This window comes from Meriones unguiculatus, chromosome 1 (genome assembly GCF_030254825.1).
Source record: "Meriones unguiculatus strain TT.TT164.6M chromosome 1, Bangor_MerUng_6.1, whole genome shotgun sequence".
Lineage (NCBI taxonomy): Eukaryota > Metazoa > Chordata > Mammalia > Rodentia > Muridae > Meriones > Meriones unguiculatus.
In genome coordinates, this window is record NC_083349.1 from 144,671,807 (window position 1) to 144,691,999 (window position 20,193).

At 52.6% G+C, this 20,193-nt stretch overlaps 3 protein-coding genes across 7 annotated transcripts; all 3 read left to right on the forward strand.

Moving 5' to 3' along the window:
- Positions 1-1,254: 1,254 nt before the first annotated feature.
- Positions 1,255-4,099, forward strand: Apoe (apolipoprotein E). Its single transcript, XM_021642198.2, has 4 exons — positions 1,255-1,404; positions 2,075-2,140; positions 2,662-2,842; positions 3,264-4,099. The coding sequence occupies exons 2-4, from the start codon at positions 2,098-2,100 to the stop codon at positions 3,988-3,990; spliced, it is 951 nt and encodes a 316-aa protein (XP_021497873.1). The 5' UTR covers positions 1,255-1,404; positions 2,075-2,097; the 3' UTR covers positions 3,991-4,099.
- A 994-nt stretch (positions 4,100-5,093) lies between these two features.
- Apoc1 (apolipoprotein C1) lies at positions 5,094-10,481 on the forward strand. 2 transcript variants are annotated; one of them, XM_021642133.2, is made up of 5 exons: positions 7,314-7,339; positions 7,429-7,473; positions 7,594-7,669; positions 8,022-8,169; positions 10,324-10,481. In XM_021642133.2, exons 3-5 carry the CDS (start codon positions 7,612-7,614, stop codon positions 10,382-10,384), a joined length of 267 nt encoding a protein of 88 aa, XP_021497808.1. In that variant the 5' UTR covers positions 7,314-7,339; positions 7,429-7,473; positions 7,594-7,611; the 3' UTR covers positions 10,385-10,481. The 2 variants fall into 2 exon arrangements, with proteins under 2 accessions (XP_060224633.1, XP_021497808.1); XM_060368650.1 differs by lacking the exons at positions 7,314-7,339; positions 7,429-7,473 and adding an exon at positions 5,094-5,248.
- A 4,205-nt stretch (positions 10,482-14,686) lies between these two features.
- On the forward strand, positions 14,687-19,924 carry Apoc4 (apolipoprotein C4). Of its 4 annotated transcripts, none has more exons than XM_060368639.1 (4): positions 14,687-14,806; positions 15,804-15,926; positions 19,192-19,401; positions 19,706-19,924. In XM_060368639.1, the coding sequence occupies exons 1-4, from the start codon at positions 14,742-14,744 to the stop codon at positions 19,869-19,871; spliced, it is 564 nt and encodes a 187-aa protein (XP_060224622.1). In that variant the 5' UTR covers positions 14,687-14,741; the 3' UTR covers positions 19,872-19,924. The 4 variants fall into 4 exon arrangements, with proteins under 4 accessions (XP_060224622.1, XP_021497855.1, XP_060224625.1 ...); XM_021642180.2 differs by having other exon boundaries at positions 14,788-14,806; positions 19,269-19,401; XM_060368642.1 differs by lacking the exon at positions 14,687-14,806 and adding an exon at positions 15,267-15,285 and having other exon boundaries at positions 19,269-19,401.
- Positions 19,925-20,193: the final 269 nt, after the last annotated feature.

A 20,193-nucleotide genomic window follows, 5' to 3' on the forward strand; every position in this document is an offset into this window, starting at 1 on the left:
CCTCACTGGCAGACTGAAACCCTTTCTAGTGCCTGGTCTGGGGGTGCTAGCTGCCCAGTGGAGCTGACCCCTAATAACCCATGGAAGCCACACCTACTCCTTGCCAGTGTTCTCTGAGGCCAAACCTAACAGGCCTGGGCCTGGTCAGGCACCCGGGAGTCTTCTGGGAATCAGGTGTTCCACCTCTTCCCATCCCACAAAATCCTTTATCTGCCCCGTCCAGTGCCAAACCTTCCTATGTGGATTCCCCTCCCACTACCACCCTCTGGGCAACAGCTGGGAACAGGAAACCTCTTTGTGCCTGCAGTGCATCTAGAAAGCTTGCTAGTGGTGGGTGAGCCCTTTACCCTGACAGCCCAGGTAGGCCTGCTTGCCCCACTTCTTGTTCTCACTGTGGGCTTTGTTCCATTGCCTAAGTCACTTTTACTACCTCTGAGCTCAGTGGATCCAGTCTTAGCTTCCCCAAGTGGCTAGTAATACAGACACAAGTCCCCCGAAGTAGCTGTTCTGGGTTTATGAGTAAAAATGCTGCTAGGAAAAGCTGTGCACACCTGCAATCCCAGCATGCTACAGCAGTAGAGGCAGAAGGATCTTTGGGCCTTTGAGGGCGACCTGAGTATCCTGTCCCAAAACAACTTTAAAAGTGTGCTGGCAAGCAGGGCACTGTGGCACGAGCCTGTAATCCCAGCACTTGGGGAGACAGGTCAGCGGATCTCTGAGTTCGAAGCCAGCCTGGTCTACAAAGGGAGGCCAGGCCAGCCAAGGCTACAGAGAAACCCTGTCTCAAACACAGAATAAAAATGGCCGGGGTAGTGCCCTACCAAGGCCACAGGTATACCTGGCGACTAGCAGACAGGGCTGAAGAAGCATCAGCACTCAGGTTCCCAGGACTTAGCTTGATGTCTTCAAACCCATGGGGGCTGGGGTGGGGGCGCCATGGAACAGCTCCTGAAGGAACCGGAGCATGTCCAGCCCAGGATGGGAGAGTCCACCTGTGGCCGAGGGTTAAAACTCAAGTTTCACTGCAGAAGCTGAGCATCACACAAGACACAGCCACAGGACCCCAGCTACCCCCCCCCCCCCACTTCTATTTAAGCCACCAACCCTTTTTCTTACAATGCACCAGACCCCACAGGGAAAGAAAGCACTGATGCCTGGATTATTTTATGAGGTTTCAGCTCTCATTGTGGGGGGCAGGGGGGTCACAAGGCCTCCTAACTCCTCCTCTCTCCTCTGCCCTGCTGTGAAGAGGGAGAGAACAACCCGCCTCGTGACAGGGTCCTGGCCCAGCCCGCCCAAACCCTGAGGAGGGGCGGGGCAGAGGGAGCCCTATAATTGGACAAGTCTGGGATCTCTTGCCCTGCTCAGCCCCCGAAGGCTAAGGTTTTGTTTCCGAAGGCAGCGGTAAGACAAGCTGGGCTGGGGACTCGGGGTCCTTGGGAAGATGTGGGGTGGGGACCTTGGAATCCCCTGGTATCCAGGAAACAGGGACAAGAATTGGAAAAGCAGGAAGCATAATAGAGGCACTTGGGGACAAACTAAGGACATGCAACTCGCCTTCGCCAGAGTCAGGACAGATGGAGGAGCTGGAAAGGCCATCTCTGGGAGTGCGGGGCTATCAGTGTGTGCATACTAGCACAGCTAGAAGGTGGGACCATCCTACAGGGAAAAAACCCAGGATGGTTTCCAGCAAGTCCCCAAGTAACCCGGCTGCTCCCAAACTGCCGACCCTCGATCCTTGCGCCCCAGCGTCCTGAAGGGGGGGAAGGGCACCACTGCAGAGGGCTGGAGGACTATTGAAAAGCACGTTAAATCAGCAGGGCTCTGCCCCAAAGGTTAAAAGAGGAATGTAAATTGGACTACCTGCTGTTGCTGGATGAAGTGGAATTTGAACCCTAGGAGAGGGAGCTGGAATTTTTGGCAGCCGATCCACCCCAGGGATGCAGAGATAGTGAACATCAGAGGGGGAGTAAATAGACCTTTGGGAGGAGCGGGTGTTCTACTTGGGAAATATTTGTGATTGGCTAAAGTGTCACAGATCCCAGCTGTTGAAAGACGATTGCTTCCTCCCCAGGCTGGTTCATCACAGTTGTGAAGATGAAGGCTCTGTGGGCTGCGCTGGTGGTCGTGTTGTTGGCAGGTATGTCCCAGCCTCTCTTTGGATCCCATTCTAGCCCTAGGTCTCTTCTGCTGGCTGGCACATTGGGGCTGGGGCATGTCTGAGACCTCTCTAGGATTCAATAGCCCCGAGCAGCTTTTTTATTTACTCTTTAGGTCTTGATTTCCCCTATCTGTAATATCAGGATTGATGGCTCAGTGAATAAAGGTGCTGGCCACCGAGCCTGAAGACGCATCTCCAAGACCTACATGGTGGAAGGGGAGAGCCGATTTCTCTAGTTGTCCTCTGACCCACAAGGGGTGCGCAGGCGCGCACACATCACACACACACACACACACAAATCAAAAGTTGTGTTTAAAGGGGAGGTATATATTTTCTAATTCCATACCTTACCTGGTCTCAGCTCTGTCCTATATATGATACTGAGACAATACGTGCTTGTAGTAACTAAACAGACTCCACTGCCTCCAAACCCACTGTTGCTTCAAAGAGACCCAAGAGCACTGTAGGTCCTGAGCCAGCTTTGAATTTATTCTACACAGGATGCCTGGCCGAGGGAGAGCCAGAGCTCGAGCCAGAGGTGACAGAGCGGCTTGGATGGCAGAGCAACCAACCCTGGGAGCTGGCCCTGAGCCGCTTCTGGGATTACCTGCGCTGGGTGCAGACGCTGTCTGACCAGGTCCAGGAAGATCTGCAGAGCTCACAGGTCACGCAGGAACTGACGTGAGTGCCCAGCCCCTGTCCCTTCAGCCTCTGCACCCACTAAACATCCAGGCCCCCAGATCTCCGCTATCTGAGCACCAATGCCCTTGTTTCCTTTCTCCATTACTGTGTAGCCCAGGTTGGCCTTGAACTCTCCACCCTCCTGCCTTAGGGTGCTGGGATTAACAAGCAGCTATTTATTTACTATTTATTTACAATAAACTCTTTTGTTTATTGGCTTTGGCTTTTTGAGACAGGACCCCGATCTGTAGCTCAAACTGGCTTTGAAGGCACTACACTTGTCCTGCCTTGCCTCTCAACTTCTGGGAAGACAAGCGAGTACATCACACCTTGGTTCTGTCTTAGTTTTTCGCCCACCCTAGTTTCCGGGCCCTTCTGTCTAGGCCCTCATCTCCCTCTTGTGTTTCCTCTGGGCCTGCAGGGTTCTGATAGAGGACACCATGACAGAAGTGAAGGCTTACACAAAGGAGCTGGAAAAACAGTTGGGCCCAATGGCAGAGGAGACACGGGCCAGGCTGGCCAAAGAGGTGCAGGCGGCCCAGGCCAGGCTTGGGGCGGACATGGAAGACCTTCGCAACAGACTGGGCCAGTACCGCAGCGAGGTACAGACCATGCTGGGCCAGAGCACAGAGGAGCTGCGGGCGCGCCTCACCTCGCATCTGCGCAAGATGCGCAAGCGCCTGCTGCGGGACGCCGAGGATCTGCACAAGCGCCTGGCTGTGTACAAGGCCGGAGCCCGTGAGGGCGCCGAACGCGGAGTGAGCGCCATCCGCGAGCGCCTGGGGCCACTGGTGGAGGAAGGTCGCCAGCGCACGGCCAACCTGGGCGCCGGGGCTGCACAGCCCCTGCGTGAGCGTGCCCAGGCTTTGGGTGCCCGCATCCGGGGTCGGCTGGAGCTGATGGGCAACCAGGCCCGTGACCGCCTAGAGGAGGTGCGTGAGCAGATGGAGGAGGTGCGCTCCAAGATGGAGGAGCAGACACAGCAGATCCGCCTGCAGGCCGAGATCTTCCAAGCCCGCCTCAAGAGCTGGTTCGAGCCACTGGTGGATGATATGCAGCGCCAGTGGGCAAACCTGGTAGAGAAGATACAGGCCTCCGTGGCTACCAATCCCATCCTCCCTACCGCAGTGCCCAAGGAGAGTCAATGAAGATCCCTCTCCACCCCCTGAGGCGCCATCCACGACCAGCAGGTGGCCCTGTCCCCAGCACCACTCTGGCCCTCTGGTGGCCCTTACTTAATAAAGATTCTCCAAGCAACTGCTGAGTCTCTGTGAATGATTCCACACAGCTCCAGCCTCGGTTTATCTTTTCTGCCTCACATATCATATCATACATTCCATGACACTGTCACTGCCTGTAGAGAGAGAGAGAGAGGCCATGTTCTTTGTTTCAGCTCCAGTTTGGTTCTGTTTTGTTTTTGAAGCGATAGAAATTAAGCCTAGGACCCAGCAATATGCGAGGAAAAGTGCTCTCCCACAGATCCACACCCCCAGCCCCTCACTGGGGATTCTAGGCAGGACTCTACCTCTGAGCCACACCCCAACCCCTCACCGGGGGTTCTAGGCAGAGGCTCTACCTCCGAGCCAAAGAAACTGGAGTCTGCCCAGCTGTGTTTACTTTCCTCCTGCCTTCTCCATTCTCCCCTGTACCTTATCTGATCCCCTCTTCTTGCCTTGTCTTCTCTCTGCTCCCTTCTAGGCTTCCTTTTCTGGCTTCCTGTTTTCCTGAGCTACCTCACCCTTTTGCAGTTTCTTTTGCTCTGGGTTATTCCTCCCCTTCCAAAATCGTGGCTCTCCAGCCTCAGCCTTTCTCCTTTACTCCGAAGTCCAGTGGTCTTTGCACCCTCTGGGTCAGGCTTTGGCAGAGCCAGCCCTATCCTTTCTCCCCTACCTGTACTGTTCCCAACAAGCCTATGGGAAGTGAGTTCAGCCTGGGGACACATTCTCTCCATGCCTCTGGGAGCTGGCACTCAGAAGGGCTGGACAGCCCCTGGCTGCCTTCCCCTCCCAACCCCTCAGTTCTCAGGAAGCCAGCAGGGCTCCCACCAACAGGGACAAGGTCAGGCCTTGAGAAGCTGTCTCTTGGGTCAGGCCAGGGCTTCAGGCCCCAATGGCCTCTGGCACATCCTGAGCCAGGAGCTTTTCCTGGCACCAAGCTCAGCATTATCTGGAGGAAGGCACCACGCCCACAGATGATTCACTGGCCCGGTGAGAGGAAGGGCCAGTGCAGCAAGGCAGGAGGCAGCTGCATTTCATGCCCAGGGGCTACGATCAGGGCCTCAGAATCTCAACTATCAAAATGAGGCATATCTCCCACTGAAGACCTGAGTTCTTCTGATGTTATTTGAGCCAGGCTGGCCTTGAACACTGTATCCTCCTGCCTCAGCCCCAAATGCTGGACTTACAGGTTTGTATCACCAGGCCTAGCTGAGGGCTTAAGTTTGAGTTCTACTACTACTACTACTACTACGAGAGATTTTGGTTTTGTTTGAAGCAAAGGCTTGTGTACCCAGAACTATTCTTTAGCTAGCTCAATGTATAGCCAAGGATGACCTTGAACGCCTGACCTTCCTGCCTCAAAGTCCTAGGTGCTGGGTAGGCAGGCACGCGCGTAACTCCCAGTTTAGGGGTTTTGTTTGTTTTGTTTTTAGAGTCAGGATTTCTCTGTGTAGCCTTTGCTATCCTGGACTCACTTTGTAACCAGGCTGGCCTCAAACTTAGAGAGATCTGCCAGCCTCTGCCTCCCCGAGTGTGCCACTGAGCCCAGCTATAACTCCCAGTTTTGTGTGGTGCTCCAGACGGCATCCAGGCTTTCCTGCGTGCTAGGCAAGTGCTCAACCGACTGAACCACATCTTCCTTCACCCTTTTTGTTCTTGTTGATTTTTGAGTCAGGATCTTGGGGCCCCCAGGCTGGCCTCCACTTCACTATATAGCCAAAGCTATCCTTGAACCCCTAGCCTTCCCACCTCTACCTCCCAAGTGATGGGATTACAGGCAAGGATGTACTTCCAAAACGCAGAGACTTCTGAGCAAAGGAGGAACCCCATTCCCCATGACCCCAGTCAGACCCAGAGGTAGACAGGGGCCATAGAAAGACATTAGAAAACAAGAATTGTGGGGGGAACCATAGAATGCTAGGCTGACCGTACTGAAAATCAAAGCCAGCTTGGAGTGTAAGGATCAGAGTTGAAAGCCAGGCGGTCATGTCATGTGCCTTTGATCCCAGCATTTAAGAGACAGAGGCAGGTGGATCTCTTTGAGTTTGAGGCCAGCCTGGTCTACAGAGTGAGTCCAGGACAGCCAGGGCTACACAGAGAAACCCTTTAAAAAACAAACAAATGTGAGTTGAATGACTGGTAGCTGGACGCCCTTAGCAGTCTTCCATTGCCCTACCTGTAGCTCAGGTGGCCTCTGATGCTAAGAGGAGGAGAAAACTGGAAGCAGCGGTGTGGAAGGGGGGAAATCTCTTCTATGCAGATGGGTGCTTGAGGACTGAGCAGGACTCCGTTCAGGAAGCAGGAGGGTCGGGCCTGGCGCCCACAGGGACTGGAAGCTGTGAGCTGGCCCCAGAGATGTTGCAACGCAGCCAGGGTCCAGTCTCTTCCACCCCTTTCACAACCATCCCCCTGTTGTGTCCCCCTCCCTAGAGCTGACACGTGGGCTGTGGGGGCACCAGGCCAGGCAACCTAGAGTCTAGGGCCCATAGCCACCAGCTGCCAGGGGGTCACTGCCGGTCAGTGGCAGCTCTGGGGGAGGGAAAGGCCTTGGACTCCAGCCTCAGGGAAAGGATGTGGTGGAGGGAGGGGGTGGGGAGGCAGGCTTGGGGCCAGAAGGGGCCTGGGAGGCCCAACAAGAGCTAATAGTGTTTTCAGGAGCAGGGAATGGGGTTGTGCCGGTTGGGGGGCACTGTGGAGTTTTTCAAACTGAGAGGCTCTGCACTTTTGACTAGCTGAAGAGGCAAGTCCTAAAGAAAAGAGATGAGGGGGTGTCAAGTTAAGACCCCAGAGGGCATCCAAGGAGGCCTGGGGTGCCCAGATGCAAAGGCTCTGTTGTTGAAGGAAGAATGCAGCCAGACGCCAGCACCCTGGATAGACAGTCAGCTGATACGTGTGGACAGGGAAAGGGAAAAGAAGCATTAACCTGAGGATGGGAGCCAGGGGCGAAGATTTGGAGGTTGGGGAGTTGTTTCTAAGTCCCCTAAGATGGGACAGCCTTAGAGAGAAGGTGAGACCATGTACTCCCTGAGTGGACAGAGGGGCCAAGGCTGGAGGAAGAGCAATGCTATTTGGGAGGGAGAGAGGGCACTGACCAGTGACAAGCCCTAGGCCTAAAGGATGGGTCTGGGCACCAGGACCTGGCACCCAGTACCCACTGGCATGGCAGAGGACGGGCCACTTGTGGTGCACTCCTGTAATCCCAGCACTCACTAGAGAGGCAGAGGCAGGAAGATCATGTGTTCAGCTCCAGTTCAACCGAAGATCCCAAGTCCAAAAAAAAGTAGGTAGGCACAGAGGCAAAGGGGAGGCTCGGGGGAAGGGCGATCGGCCTGCTCCGCCCCCTCCTCAACCTGTTAAACCACTGTGCAGGATCCTCCCAGCCCTGTCGTCCTCCTGACAGATCCTTAGGTCCAGGTTAGTGTGTGGAAAAGTGACCCGAGGTTCCTCTCGTCCTCCTAAGAGACTGGGGTGGTGGGGTCACGGTGGTGGTGGTGGTGGGTGCTAGTGGTGTGCCCCACCCGTGTCTCCCTCCAGGGTGCCCCTCCAGTCACCATGAGGCTCCTCATCTCACTTCCTGTCCTGATTGTGGTTGTGGCCATGGCTTTGGAAGGTAAGAAGGAGGCTTGGAAATGGGAAGCAGCTGGTCGTGGGCCTGCCGTCCAGACTTAGAGGACCCTGGAGGGAGAGCTCCGAGGTCCCTCTCTGGGCCACCATTCCACCACCTCGGATCCCCAACCCTACCTGGCTGGTGGCTTACTTTTCTGTTAAGGTGGGTAGTGGGGGAGGCAAGTCTACTCAAAAGAGCCCCAGCTACAGGTGATGTAACAGACCCCTCTGTGACTGGCTGATCTCCTTACGAGGGGCGGGGCATAGATGGTGGAGGTGGACAGTGAGGTAAAAAAAACAAGTGTCCGATACCCTCCCCCATGCTAACGGGTTTGCTTGCAAACCTCTCGTTGCAGGCCCACCCCCTGCCCAGGCGGCCCCTGACTTGGCCAGCACATTCGAGAGTATACCAGATAAACTGAAGGCGTTTGGGAGCGCTTTGGAAGACAAGGCTCGGGCAGCCATTGAACATATCAAAGAGAAGGAAATTTTGACCAAGACACGGTTAGGACCTTTTCAGGGCACGGGCAGATTCTGGGGGGACGGGGGGGTCTTGTGAAAACCCTAGTGGAAAATCCAATGGAGAAACTGAGCACAAGACGAGTTTTTGGCACTGTCCCTGAGCCAGTCATAGATCTCACGGCCAATCGTAGGTCTCAAGGTGCTTGGAGTGTGAGGATAGGCAGTGGAACTCCTGGCCACCTGTTAGAGGGTGTTTCCAGCTGGCAGTGAAGGGCCAAGCTTAGTGGCTGACAAGCTAGGAAAGAGCCTGAACAGGCTTTTCCTGTGTGCTCTTAAGAAGGACATGCATGAACTTGAGTCTCCAGGACACAGAAAACATATAGGAAAGTTGGGGCAGGGTCATAGTGGGAGCTGTTCCTGATTTAGGCTCTGCAGTTCAGATTAGCCACACAGAGGCTAGGGGATGCTAGGTGAAGATCACACCTTTATCCCAGCACTCAGAGGCAGAGGCAGGGGGATCTCTGTGAGTTCTAAACTAGCCTGGTCTACAGAGTGAGTTCCAGAACAACAGGGCCACCCAGAGAAAAGCTGCCTCAAACAACAACAACAAAAACGGCTCCAGCAAATTGGAAGGGTGAGGGAGGAGAATCAGGAGTTTGAGTCCTGTAGCCTTGGCTACAAGGCAAGAATCTGCCTCAAAAGAAAAACAAAAAGGAGGGGGTGGCTTTGAGGGGGAAGTGAAGAGGCACCAGAGGCACCTGGTGTGTGGTAAACAGGTTGGTTAGCCAATTTCTGTTCCTTTTGGCAAGGGGACAAATCATTCATTTAAAGTGAGGTCTGGGTGTGTTTACAAATTATCCAGCCAGGCCTAAACTTGGCAAGAAAGTTTCATGTGAAGGGAAAGTGCAATGGCCCTGAGGCAGAAAGATCCACAGGCAAGGGAGAATGGCCTTCCATACAAGGAAAATAACGTGGGCCAAGGAGAGAGGCCAAGAAAGAGGGATGACAGCTTGGGCAAGCATAGGCTAGAGAAGGGAGGAGCAAGCGATGGCAAGCCTTGTGGGGTGTGGTGGCACACGCTTTTATTCCCAGCAAAATAAAACAAACACGATTAAAAAAAAAAACTGAAAACAAGAAGATGGAGGGAGAAGATCACACAGTGCGTAAAATGCCTGTGAGGCCCTGGATTGGATGTCCTAAATGCGTATTTTAAACAGTCAGTCCTGGGGCGCAGTCGTGAAGAGCAGGTGCACTCATGTCAGGAGGCCCGTACAGCCTGTAACTGCAGCTCCGGGGCTCCCATGTCCCCTCCTGGCCTCTGGAGGCACCCAGGCATGAACAAAATGTCTATTTTAAAAATACTTGTTAAAAAATGCGTCAGGGCAATGGGGTGGCGCACACCTTTAATCTTGGCACTCAGGAGGCAGAGGCAGGCGGATTGCTGTGAGTTTGGGACCAGCCTGGTCTACCCAACGAGTCCAGGACAGACAGGGCTACACAGAGAAATCCTGTCTCAAAAAACAAAGATGTGTAAGGGAAGTTCAGTGGTGCAGGGGTTTCACCCCACAGACGGGAAGGTAGGCACAGGCAGGTCCCTGGGGCTAGCCACCGGAGCCTCCTCCAGGGAGATGGTGCCCGAAGAGCGCCGGAGGCTGCCCTTTGTCCTCTACGCACACCTGCTAACCACCTCTCATACAGTGGCTGGCCTCGAAAGCCAGGTCAAAATGAAGTTCTTTGACTTTTGGGCTCATGAGGCTCCGATCTAGGCTGGGGACGTGGCCTGGTTGGTGGGGTGTTTGCCTCGAACGCACGAAGCCCAGAGTTTGGTCCTCTAGCAGCACAGAAAAACAGCCATAAAGGTATAAAACTGTTACCCCAGCATTAGGAAGGTACAGGCAGGAGGATTGGAGGTTCAAGATCATCCTGGGCTACATATCAAGGTTGAGGCCAGCCTGGGCTACATGAGACCCTGTCCCAACACACACACACACACACACACACACACACACACACACACCTTTGTCTATGTGAGGAAACTGAGGCAGACACTGACACTCAACCCAGGGTTTTCATCCACAGACAGTATGGGTGGAGATGAAAGAAAGAAACCAAAAAGGAGCAGGAAGGAGAGGTCTGGACCCCTCCCCTCGGACCGTTCGGTAAACACTGACCCTGTCCCCATCTCTCTCTCTGAAGGGCCTGGTTTTCAGAGGTATTCGGCAAAGCGAAAGATACGTTAAAAACCACGTTTGCCTAGAAGCCCAGAAGGCTACCTCCCCGTGAGGACACCCTTGACCTGCCAGGCCCCTCCTCACCTCCTCACCGCACAATAATTAAAAACCTATGGAGAACAAGTGTTCCCGGAAGTGCTTTGGGCTGGGACCGAATCAGAGTGTTTGTTATTTATTTTATGTGTCTGACTGTTTTGCTTGTGTGCGTGCATGCGTGCGTGCATGTGTGTGCTCGCATACGCCATGTGTGTGCAGTACCCACAAAAGAGGTCTGGAGCTGCCTGGGGCTGCTGGAGTTTGACCCTGCATGATCTGGAGCTGCAACAAGCGCTCTAACTTCTGAGTCCTCTCTCCAGCTCCGTCCCCGTCTGCATAGTTTCCGCTTTGTGATTCCCCACAGACTCTTCTTGAGATCCCTATCCACTGGGGCCCAGAGGGGTAAAGTTACAGGTGCAGGGTCACACAGCCAGCAGGCAACTAGACCAAATGCATGGTTTGTCTTTATGGCTGGTTCACACTCTCTTAGTTTGATGTGACCCAAAGGCTGGGTTTGATTTTTCAGTGCAGCGTAGGCACTCATTGAGCTGTATGTGTAATGAAAAGGAATAGGGAATAGAGTGGCAGCGACAGGGGAAGGCATAGGAGGGAACCAAAAAGACAGACATGGTGTTCATACACTAAAGTTGCCCATGTCCCGTTTTCCAGGAAGCCCTCCCAGACCCCAGGCTGGCAGGCATTTTCCCATCGCAGCTTTGCAGACTCTAGCTGGCTACCTTCTGGGAACTATTACCCTGAGTCCCCAGATAATAGGGCCAAGACTGTTGTCACCTGCCTAGCAAAAGGGGACCACAGTGCCAGAGTTGAATAATGTAGCTTGAAGCAATGGTTGCTTAATTTACATCTTGGGGGGGGGGGGGCTTTGGGTTTTTTGTTTGTTTGTTTGTTGGTTTCTTGAGAAGGGGTTTCAGTTACTGGCTCAGGATGGCTTTAGATACCAGGCAGGCCTCACTCAAGACCATCCTGCCTCAGCCTTCTCAGGCTCCTGAGTGTTGTGGTTGTAGGTATGTGCCACCATGCTAAGCCTGTTTTCCCCTCCTCCTCCTCTTCTTTTTGGAGACAGGGGTTCAACGTGTAGTCCTAGAACTTGATCTGTAGACAAGGCTGGCCTCAAACTCAGAGATCCCCCTTCCTCTGCCTCCCAAATCCTGGTAGTAAAGACTGTGGCACCATTGCTTGGCCCTAGGCCTACCTTAATACACTGTGTCCCCACAAAACTCCAGGGCCGACACATGCTGGGCAGGGGCTCTGCCACTGAGCCACACCTCCAGCCCCTCACTGGGGATTCTAGGCAGATGTCTACAACTAAGCCATGCTCCTACCAAGCATTGTTTTTTTCACATATGAGGAAACTGAGGCAGTAGTTGGTGGTCATGTCTGAACCTTTCACCATTTCACCAGGCTGGGACAGCCTATAACCTTCCCCATGCAAACCCCACAGTCCAAGAGGGAGGCTAAGGTAGTGGGGGCTGGGCTTGGGGAAAATCTCTGTCCTCTGCCCTTAAGCCAAAGTCAGGTGGCTGTGGGCTGTTTGCTGTGTGCTGCCTGCAATGTTTGCTAAGCCTGGGGACAGGGACAGGCTGGGAGGACACCCGGGGCAACTGAAAAGCAAATGTGCCAGGGAGGGGGATGGGAGGAGAAAGAAGGAGATCAGTGAAGAGAGTGGGACAGGCTGGTGACCCTGATACCCTGATCTGTCTGAAGACTGGGGAGCATCCTTCATGCGTGCCAGCAAACAAACAGTAACTCTCCTCTTAGCTCTCTTTTTTTCCTTTTTGAGATAGTCACACTGTAGCCAGGCTGCTCTCAAGCTCATGATGATCCTCCTGCCTCAACCTCCAAGGTGCCTCTGCTCCTCTCTTGGTTGTGATTGAAAATCCTGCCTCTTACTGCTGAGTTCTCATACCCTCACTCTTGTTCGCTCGTCTTCCAAGGGCCTCCAACTGCTTACCCCTCAAGCTGGATGCTTGGGCTCTGAAAGGGAAATCTGGAGTGAAAGAGTGAGGGACTGAGGATGAGGCTCAGTGGGTAGAGCACACGTGAAGTCCCGAGTTCCACCTCTAGCATTGCATAAAGCCAGGCACAGTGGCAGAAGTCTGTAATCCCAGGACTTGGGAGGCAGAGGCAGAAAGACTCACAGTCCACCATCATCCGAGTTTGAGGCTAGCCTAAGCTACACGAGGCTGTTGCAAATAAAAAATTAAATATTAAAAAAAAATTAAAAACTAATTACGTAGCTGAGTGGTGGTGGCAAAAGCCTTTAATCCCCCCACTTAGGAGGCAAGCAGCAGGCAGATCTCGGAGTTCAAGGCCAGCCTGGTCTACAGAGTGAGTTCCAGGACAGCCTGGTCTACAGAGTGAGTTCCAGGACAGCCAGGGCTACACAGAGAAACCCTGTCTCGAAAAACTAATAAATAAAATTTTAACTGACAAATTAATAAAATTAATTACATATATGCTGTGAACATCATGTACCTGTGCAACCCTCTGGGAGCTGGAGGTATAGACAGCTGGGAAGTGCCTGCTGTGGATGCTGGAACTGAACCCTGGGCCTCTGCAACAGTAGTGTGAGCCCCTAACCACTGAACCATCTCTCCATCCCATCGGATAAAGGTGCTTGAGTTTGTGTTTGAACCCCAGGACCTAGAGCACCAACTCGGGCAAGTTGCCCTCTGACCTCCCCACATTCATGGAACATGCACACTCACTCACACACAAAATGAGTAACTGCAATAAAAAAGTTTGTTTTCTCTTTTTTTTTTTAAATTATCTCTGTATAAGCTAGAAGTGATGGCACACACCTGTAATCACAGCATTTGGGAGGAAAAGGCAGGTGGATCTCTGGTCTATGTAGGAAGTATATAGCAAGACCCAGTCTCAAAAAGGAGAAAAGAAGGAAGAAAGGAGTCCCCCAGGTAGGGGCTGTGGTATGGCTCAGTGGTAGAGCTCCTGCCTAAAATCCCCCAGTGAGGGGCTGGGGGTGTGGCTCAGTGGTTTGTGCTCAAACACAAACCCTGGGTTCAATTCCCAACAGTGAGGAAAACATCTCTAATTTGTGGAGAATGTCAAAGTCACTCCCTCTGGCTTTGAGCACTGTGTGTGCGTGAGCGTGTGAGTGCGTGCGTGCCTTACACAGGCCAAATAAAGATCATCATCCTTGGACTCAGTTGGTGGAGTACTTGCTAACATGCATGAAATTTGGTGTGGTGGCTAAGACCAATGATCCCAAGCACTTGGAAGGCAGACACAAGGTGATCACAGTTCCAGGCACTCAGGGCTACAAGAAGAGAGCCCCTATTTAACAAGTAAGTGCCTAGCTACACAGAGATACCTTGTCTCAAAAATCAAAAGTAAAATAATAAAAAACAAAATAAATAAAGACTGGTATGATGGTCTATAGCTATCCTCCTCCTGCCTCTGCTTGCTTTTTTTTTTTTTCATTCAGAACTCCATTTGTAGACCAGGCTGGCCTTGAACTCACAGAGATCTGCCTGCCTCTGCCTCCCTAAGTGCTGGGATTTCAGGCATGTACCACTGTGCCCAGCCTGCCTCTGCTTTCTGTGCTTTGGGACCAAAGGCCTGTACCAACATACCTAGCTATAAAATCTTGTTTTTGTTGTTTTTTTATGTTTTTCTGTTTTTTGAGATAAGGTTTCTCTGTGTAGCCCTGGCTGTCCTGGAACTCACTCTCTAGACCAGGCTGTCCTCAAACTCACAGAGATCCACCTGCCTGTGCCTCCCGAGTGCTGGGATTAAAGGCATATGTTCCCACACCTGGCTTAAAATTTCTGTTTCAAAACTGAATAAATAGATAGCAACTTACAGTTAGTTAACTATGGTGGCCCTGTTCTGTGCTGTCCCAAGCTGGGTAATGGTAATCAACCCATCACATTTTAGTGTGAAGTAATCAGCCCACGGAGGTTAAGGAAACTGTAGCAGGTCTCAATGCCGAAAAGAGGTGGAGTTTGGCTGTAAACTCCACATCCCGCCCACATGTGTGGAAAACAGGGTCTCGCTAGGACACCCATGCTGAAACTCCTGCTTCAGCTTCTCAAACCCTGGGGTGCCACCACAACCGTGTCCAGCAAGACGTTGTTTTCATGACAAGACACGGGGAGTCTATGTATGGCTTGCCGTTTTGTGCTAAACAAACCACAGAACCTAAAATTCACCATTTCAGCCACTTTCGAGTGTCTGGGTCAGCAGTGTTGGGTACATTTACAGGATTGTGCAACCAGGCCCAGAGTCTATTCCTAAAAATGTTTGGTGGTGACAAACAGCAGCTCTGGGGGATTTTTTTTTCTGTCAGCGAGAAATGGACAGGAGATGAGCGTCCCGTGGTGTGGGTCAGCCTTCCTCAGGCGTCTGGGGCAGGGTTACTCTGGCTGCAGGTAAGATTCCATCAGGAGATTTGCTTTGTGAAAACAGAGTGTCCTGGGCACGTGGGCATTTCATGTGATCCCAGCACTGGGCAGGTAGAGGCAGGAGCATCAGAAATTCAAGGCCGGTCCAGGTTGCCCTGAGAAAATGTTTCAGTAAACAACAAACAAAAGAAACAGGGAGCCGTGGGGTACACAGTTACACCTCACCTGCAGACGAGTAGGTCATATTTAAATATTTATTTGGTAAAATTCCCAAATCTTGCATGGAACATAGTTAAATTAATTTTTTTCCCATTAATGTAGTTTACTCTTGAAACTGTAGATCGCATGCCTATAAACCCAGCACTCAGAGAGGCAGAAGCAGACAGATCTCTGTGAGATCCAGGCAAGCCTGCTCTACAAAAGCAAGTCCTGGACAGCCAAGGAAAACACAGAAAGAAGTAAAAGAAGAAGAAGAAAAAAAGAATTCACAATGCAAGCCATACACGGTGTGGGAAGACGCCTGTAATCACAGTTATTCCAGAGGCGGAGGCAAAGAGGAGCACCGTTTCAGGGCCTGCTTGTCCTACTTAGTGAGGCCTTGCTACAAAATAAAAACTAGAAAGAAAACCAGGCATGGTGGCATTGGGGAGGATAGAGAGTCTAGGCCATTCTTGGCCATAATGAGTTCCGGGCCAGCCTGGGCTACATTCGACCCTGTCTCAAAATAAAACAGAATGAACCCCTCACACACACACCAATTTCTCAAGTATAGATTATGATCTTAATTCCCAAAGGAAGAAACTGAGTCCAGGAAAATTCTGGTAGAGTGTGGCCTGAGTGTTGACGCTTCTGTGAGGACAGAGCATCATCCCAGGAGGGTACGAAAGAGGGAGGCAGACAAGGGCGGGCATGGCCTTTGACTGTCGATGTCACCAGATCCATCCATCTCTTTGAAGTCCTGCCAAGGAGAGTGGGGAGGTGGCAAGGGGAGGACCCTTTCCAGTGTTGCCTGTCCCTTCCCTAGGGTGGAGAGTAGAGCACCAAGAGACAAAGGGACAGAGGGACCCAGAAATGTCCCCGATGAGATACAGACTGTGGGTCCTGCCCTCACTCTGCCTTTCCTTGATGCTTCTGGCCTGTTTTGTAGGTGAGGAGTTGGGGCCTGCTGGAGGTGGGGTTCTCTGGGTGGGGGTGACTGTGGCTTTAATCAAATGAGTCAGTAGCCGTGTAAGGTGAGTGCAGCACACACACACACACACACACACACACACACACACACACACACACACAGTGGGCTGGAACACAGGGCCTCCACATGCCACAGGCTTGTTTTGTTTTGTTCTTTGGAGACTATCCAAAGATAGAGCCAAGGATGATCTTGAATTCTGAAAACCTGCCTCCCATCCTTGAAGAGCTCGGATTACAGGAATGCCCCATCACGCCTGGCTTGTGTGGTGCTGGGGATCGAACTCCAGGCCTTGTGCATACAAGGCAAGAATTCCTCAAAGCAAAGCCTTACGGTCAGCCCTTTGGTCCCAGCTGCAGTTGCGACAAGGATCTATGTGACACCATGGGCACAGTATGCTTTTGTTGCTACTGTTTGATACTGTTTATTTGTGGATTTGCTGCTGTTGGTGGTTTCTGTTTTGTTTGGTTTTATGAGCCAGGGACCGAGGTAGCTTAGGCTGGTCTCCAACTTGCTGCGTAGCCAATGCTAGCCTTGAACTCCTGATCTTCTGGGATGTTACCTCTTGAGCACTAGAATCACAGGTGTGCGACGGTTCCTGGGCGGGCACGTGTGTGTGTGTGTGTGTGTGTGTGTGTGTGTGTGTGTGTGTGTGTGTGCTCTCTACAGGGTATGGGTCTGAAAGGCCCAAGTGTGTGGCTGCAGAGGAAGCTGTTTCTGTGTGTGTGCTCACAGAGATCTGTATTTTGTTCATGCATTTAAAATTTTATCTCATGAGAAGAGTGTTGGTTGGGGGTCTATAATCCTAATTACACAAAGGCTGAGGCAGGAGGATTGCAGGTTGGGGGTCCCCCTGACAGTTTAGTGACACTCGGTTTTAAAAATTACAGAAAACAGGGACTAGTGAGATGATTCAGTGGGTACAGGCAAGTGCCATGAAAGCCTGGAGACCTGAGTTTGGTCCTGGAACCCACGAGGTGCAGAGAACAGCCTCCTTAGCTTGTCCTTGACCTCCACGTGAGGGCTGTGGGACACAAACGAGGACCTCACACATAGAAACATGTATTACAGACACATAAATACACAATTTTTTTTTTTAATTTTCGGACAGAACGGCCTGGGGCTATAGCTTAGTGGCATAACACCTGCCAAGCAGGCGTTCAACATCCATTACCATTAAAATCAATCAATTAAAATACAGTCATCTAAGGAACCATGTCTGAAGGCACATGCTAAATTCCCAAACTGGGGACACTGAGGCAAGAGGGTACAGCCAGGATGAGGTACATAACAAGACTCCTTAACTAAAGAAAAAAGTTTGGAAGGCAGGCAGTGGCGGCACACATCTTTAATCCAGCACTCAGAGGCAGAGGCAGGTGGCTCTCTGAGTTCCAGGCCAGCCTGGTCTACAGAGAGAGAGGTCCAGGATAGCCAGGACTGCACAGAGAAACCCTGTCTTGAAAAAAAAAAAAAGAAAGAAAAGAGAGAGAGAGAGAAAGAAAGAGAAAGAGAGAGAGGGAGAAAGAAAGAAAGAAAGAAACAAACAAACAAACTCGGCGGGCAGGCAAGATTCCTCAGTGGTTAAGAGCACTGGCTTCTTGTGGATGGCCCATGTTCAATTCCCAGCACCGAAATGATGGCTCACAACCATCTATAGTTCGGGTTCCAGGGGGTTCCACATCCCCTTCGACCTCTGTGGCACCAGGTACACACACAGTACACACATACATATAAGCAAAGCCCTCATCCTCATGAAAATCCCAACACTCAGGAGGCAGAGGCAGGTGGACCTCCGTGAGTTTGAGGCCAGCCTGGTCTCCACAGTAAGTTGAAGGTGAGACCCTGTCTTAAAATATACATCCATCTCCCATAGACAGTGCTGGTGGCCTGGCAGGCGCCGTCCTGGTACCCCTCATACTCTTAGCTCCTTTCACAGAGCAGGAAACTGAGAGAGGTGAAGTCATAGGTGAGGCTTATGGCAGCCTGTGACGTGGAACTTGCTGAACTAGAGTGCATGAGCCTGGGTGTGGTGGCACATGCCTGAAACCCAGTGCGTTGGGAGGGGGAGGCAAGAGGATGAGGAGCTCAAGCTGGCCTCAGCCGCCGAGGACGCTTCAAGACAAGCCTGGGACAAGCTCAGCTGGCAGAGTGCCTTAGCCAGCGTGCACAAAGCCCGGGGTCCAGCCCTGCCAGCACAAACCTGGCGTGGGCTCACACACTCGTCAGCCCTCCACGTGGTAGGTGGGGTCAAAGGAGAGCAGCAGTTTGAGGTCAGAAGTCATCTGCTCTTCGAGAGGCCAGCCAGGAATACAGGAGCCATGTCTCATTGAACGAACACACACACACACACACACACACACACACACACACACACACTCGGGGATAAAGCTGGTTACTGCTCTTGCACAGGACAGGAGTTTGGTTCCCGAGCTCACATCTGCCTGCCACCCCAGCTTTAGGGAATTCGCCACCTTTGGCCATACAGGCAGCGCATTCCTTCACACGGCCACACAGACGGGAACATGTACACATGATAACAATAAATATTCGAAACAGGTCAAAAGAAACAACACAAGTGAGCACATGTATATTTGTATGCTGGCTAGTATCTGTGGGTGAGTCTCTACCTAGGCGTGTAGGTGCTGGAACGAGAGGGGTGTGTGTGTGTGTGTGTGTGTGTGTGTGTGTGTGTGCAGGGGAGAGAACTGTGTCCAACAGTGACTGAAAACAGAGCCAGGGACATTGTCCCCGGGAAAGGGTGGATTATAGCTTTTGCTGCTCTGTGTACGGAGGGGGCGGCTGATTCTGTGTGAAGAACTGGGAGGCAGCAGCTGCTATGGGTCAGGGGCCATCCTTGGGCTGGAGGGCTAAGTGGTTAGAGAGAGGCACCAGGTGGGAAGGGGGGTTCCAGACTGAGCCAGAAAATCTCAGGAGACAGAGAGACAAGGGAGGAACCATCAGTGGGGAAGAGGAGGTCAGATGGTGGGAGTGAAGGCAGTGGTGTGGGGGAGCTGGTAAACCCGGATGGGCAAGGTTGTGCAATGTACATACAAGGCACTTTCCTGGTCACTTGTTCCCTGATGGCACAATAACCTTCAAACCAAACAAAGTCCCTGTGCCTATTTACAGGAGGGAAACTGAGTCTAGGACAGGTGAAGTCAGACGTGGCCTATGGTGAGGGGTGACATGGATGTCTAGATACAAAGGTGGGTACACCTGTCCACAGGAGTAACACTCGGGGAGAGAGGAATGGGGTTCTGAGGTCCCGGCCCACTCAAGCTGAGCCTCTGTGGTTTCCCCCAGCACCCACATCTTCAGAGAGCCTGGACCCCACGCCTAGCCCTGAGAACAGCCGCTGGAGCCTGGTAAAGGCCAGGGTGATGAAGATGGTGGAGCCATTTGTGACCAAGACCAGGGACAAATGGCAGTGGTTCTGGTGAGAGTTCTGGTGCTCAGCTGGGAGGGGAGACAGCCTACAGCTGGACCCCTGGGTCTGCGTGGAGGGCTGGGCCTGGGTCCCCCGGTCTGAGGGAGGAGGGCTGGGCCCGGGGCCCCGGGTCTGAGGGAGAAGGGCTGGGCCTGAACCCATGGCTCTGAGGGAGGAGGGCTGGGCCTGGGCCCCTGGGTCTGAGGGAAGACTGAGAAGAGTCTGCAGTCTTGAGTCCGAGGAAGTTCAGAAGTAAATGAGCCACATACCCTGTCGTATCTGGGTTGCCAACTAAGATGTCCCCTTTCCACAGGGGTCCTGGAGCTGTCCAGGGCTTTGTGCAGACCTACTATGAAGATCACCTGAAAGACCTGGGTCCCCGCACTCAAGCCTGGCTGCAGAGCTCCAGAGACCACCTCCTAAACAAGACCCACAGCCTGTGTCCCCGGCTGCTCTGCAGGGAGCAGACTCAGGGTTAAAGGGCTCCACACCTCCCTCCCCTGGCACCCGTAATAAAGGTGTTTGTTCTTAATCTGTGTCACCGGCCCGGCTGCGTAGCCCTTCCTGAGGCCAGAGGTCAACCTCCCGTCGTATCTAGGAGTTAATAAGTGGAAAGACTGTCACCTGGCTGGGGAGGGCACGAGGAAAGCTTTAGGGGAAGGGGCCACAGAGATAACCTTCTCCCTCCCCCCATGGTTCTGGCTGGAAGTGAGCTGAGACTTCCAGGCGCCAGCTGGGATTCAGGAGGCCAGTTACGGGTCACCTGACCCACATCCCCACAGTGTCCCTCTCTTCCTAGAA

Bases quoted from the DNA above. Each gene is read 5' to 3' on its own strand.
- Apoc4 (XM_060368639.1), top strand. From the start codon at position 14,742: ATGAGCGTCCCGTGGTGTGGGTCAGCCTTCCTCAGGCGTCTGGGGCAG. The intron at 14,807-15,803 runs GTAAGATTCCAT...TCCCTTCCCTAG, and splicing joins CAGGGTTACTCTGGCTGCAG to GGTGGAGAGTAGAGCACCAA. The intron at 15,927-19,191 runs GTGAGGAGTTGG...ACCTGTCCACAG, and splicing joins GCTTCTGGCCTGTTTTGTAG to GAGTAACACTCGGGGAGAGA.
- Apoe (XM_021642198.2), top strand. From the start codon at position 2,098: ATGAAGGCTCTGTGGGCTGCGCTGGTGGTCGTGTTGTTGGCAG. The intron at 2,141-2,661 runs GTATGTCCCAGC...TATTCTACACAG, and splicing joins GGTGGTCGTGTTGTTGGCAG to GATGCCTGGCCGAGGGAGAG. The intron at 2,843-3,263 runs GTGAGTGCCCAG...CTGGGCCTGCAG, and splicing joins CAGGTCACGCAGGAACTGAC to GGTTCTGATAGAGGACACCA.
- Apoc1 (XM_060368650.1), top strand. The intron at 7,670-8,021 runs GTAAGAAGGAGG...CTCTCGTTGCAG, and splicing joins TGTGGCCATGGCTTTGGAAG to GCCCACCCCCTGCCCAGGCG. The intron at 8,170-10,323 runs GTTAGGACCTTT...CTCTCTCTGAAG, and splicing joins GAAATTTTGACCAAGACACG to GGCCTGGTTTTCAGAGGTAT.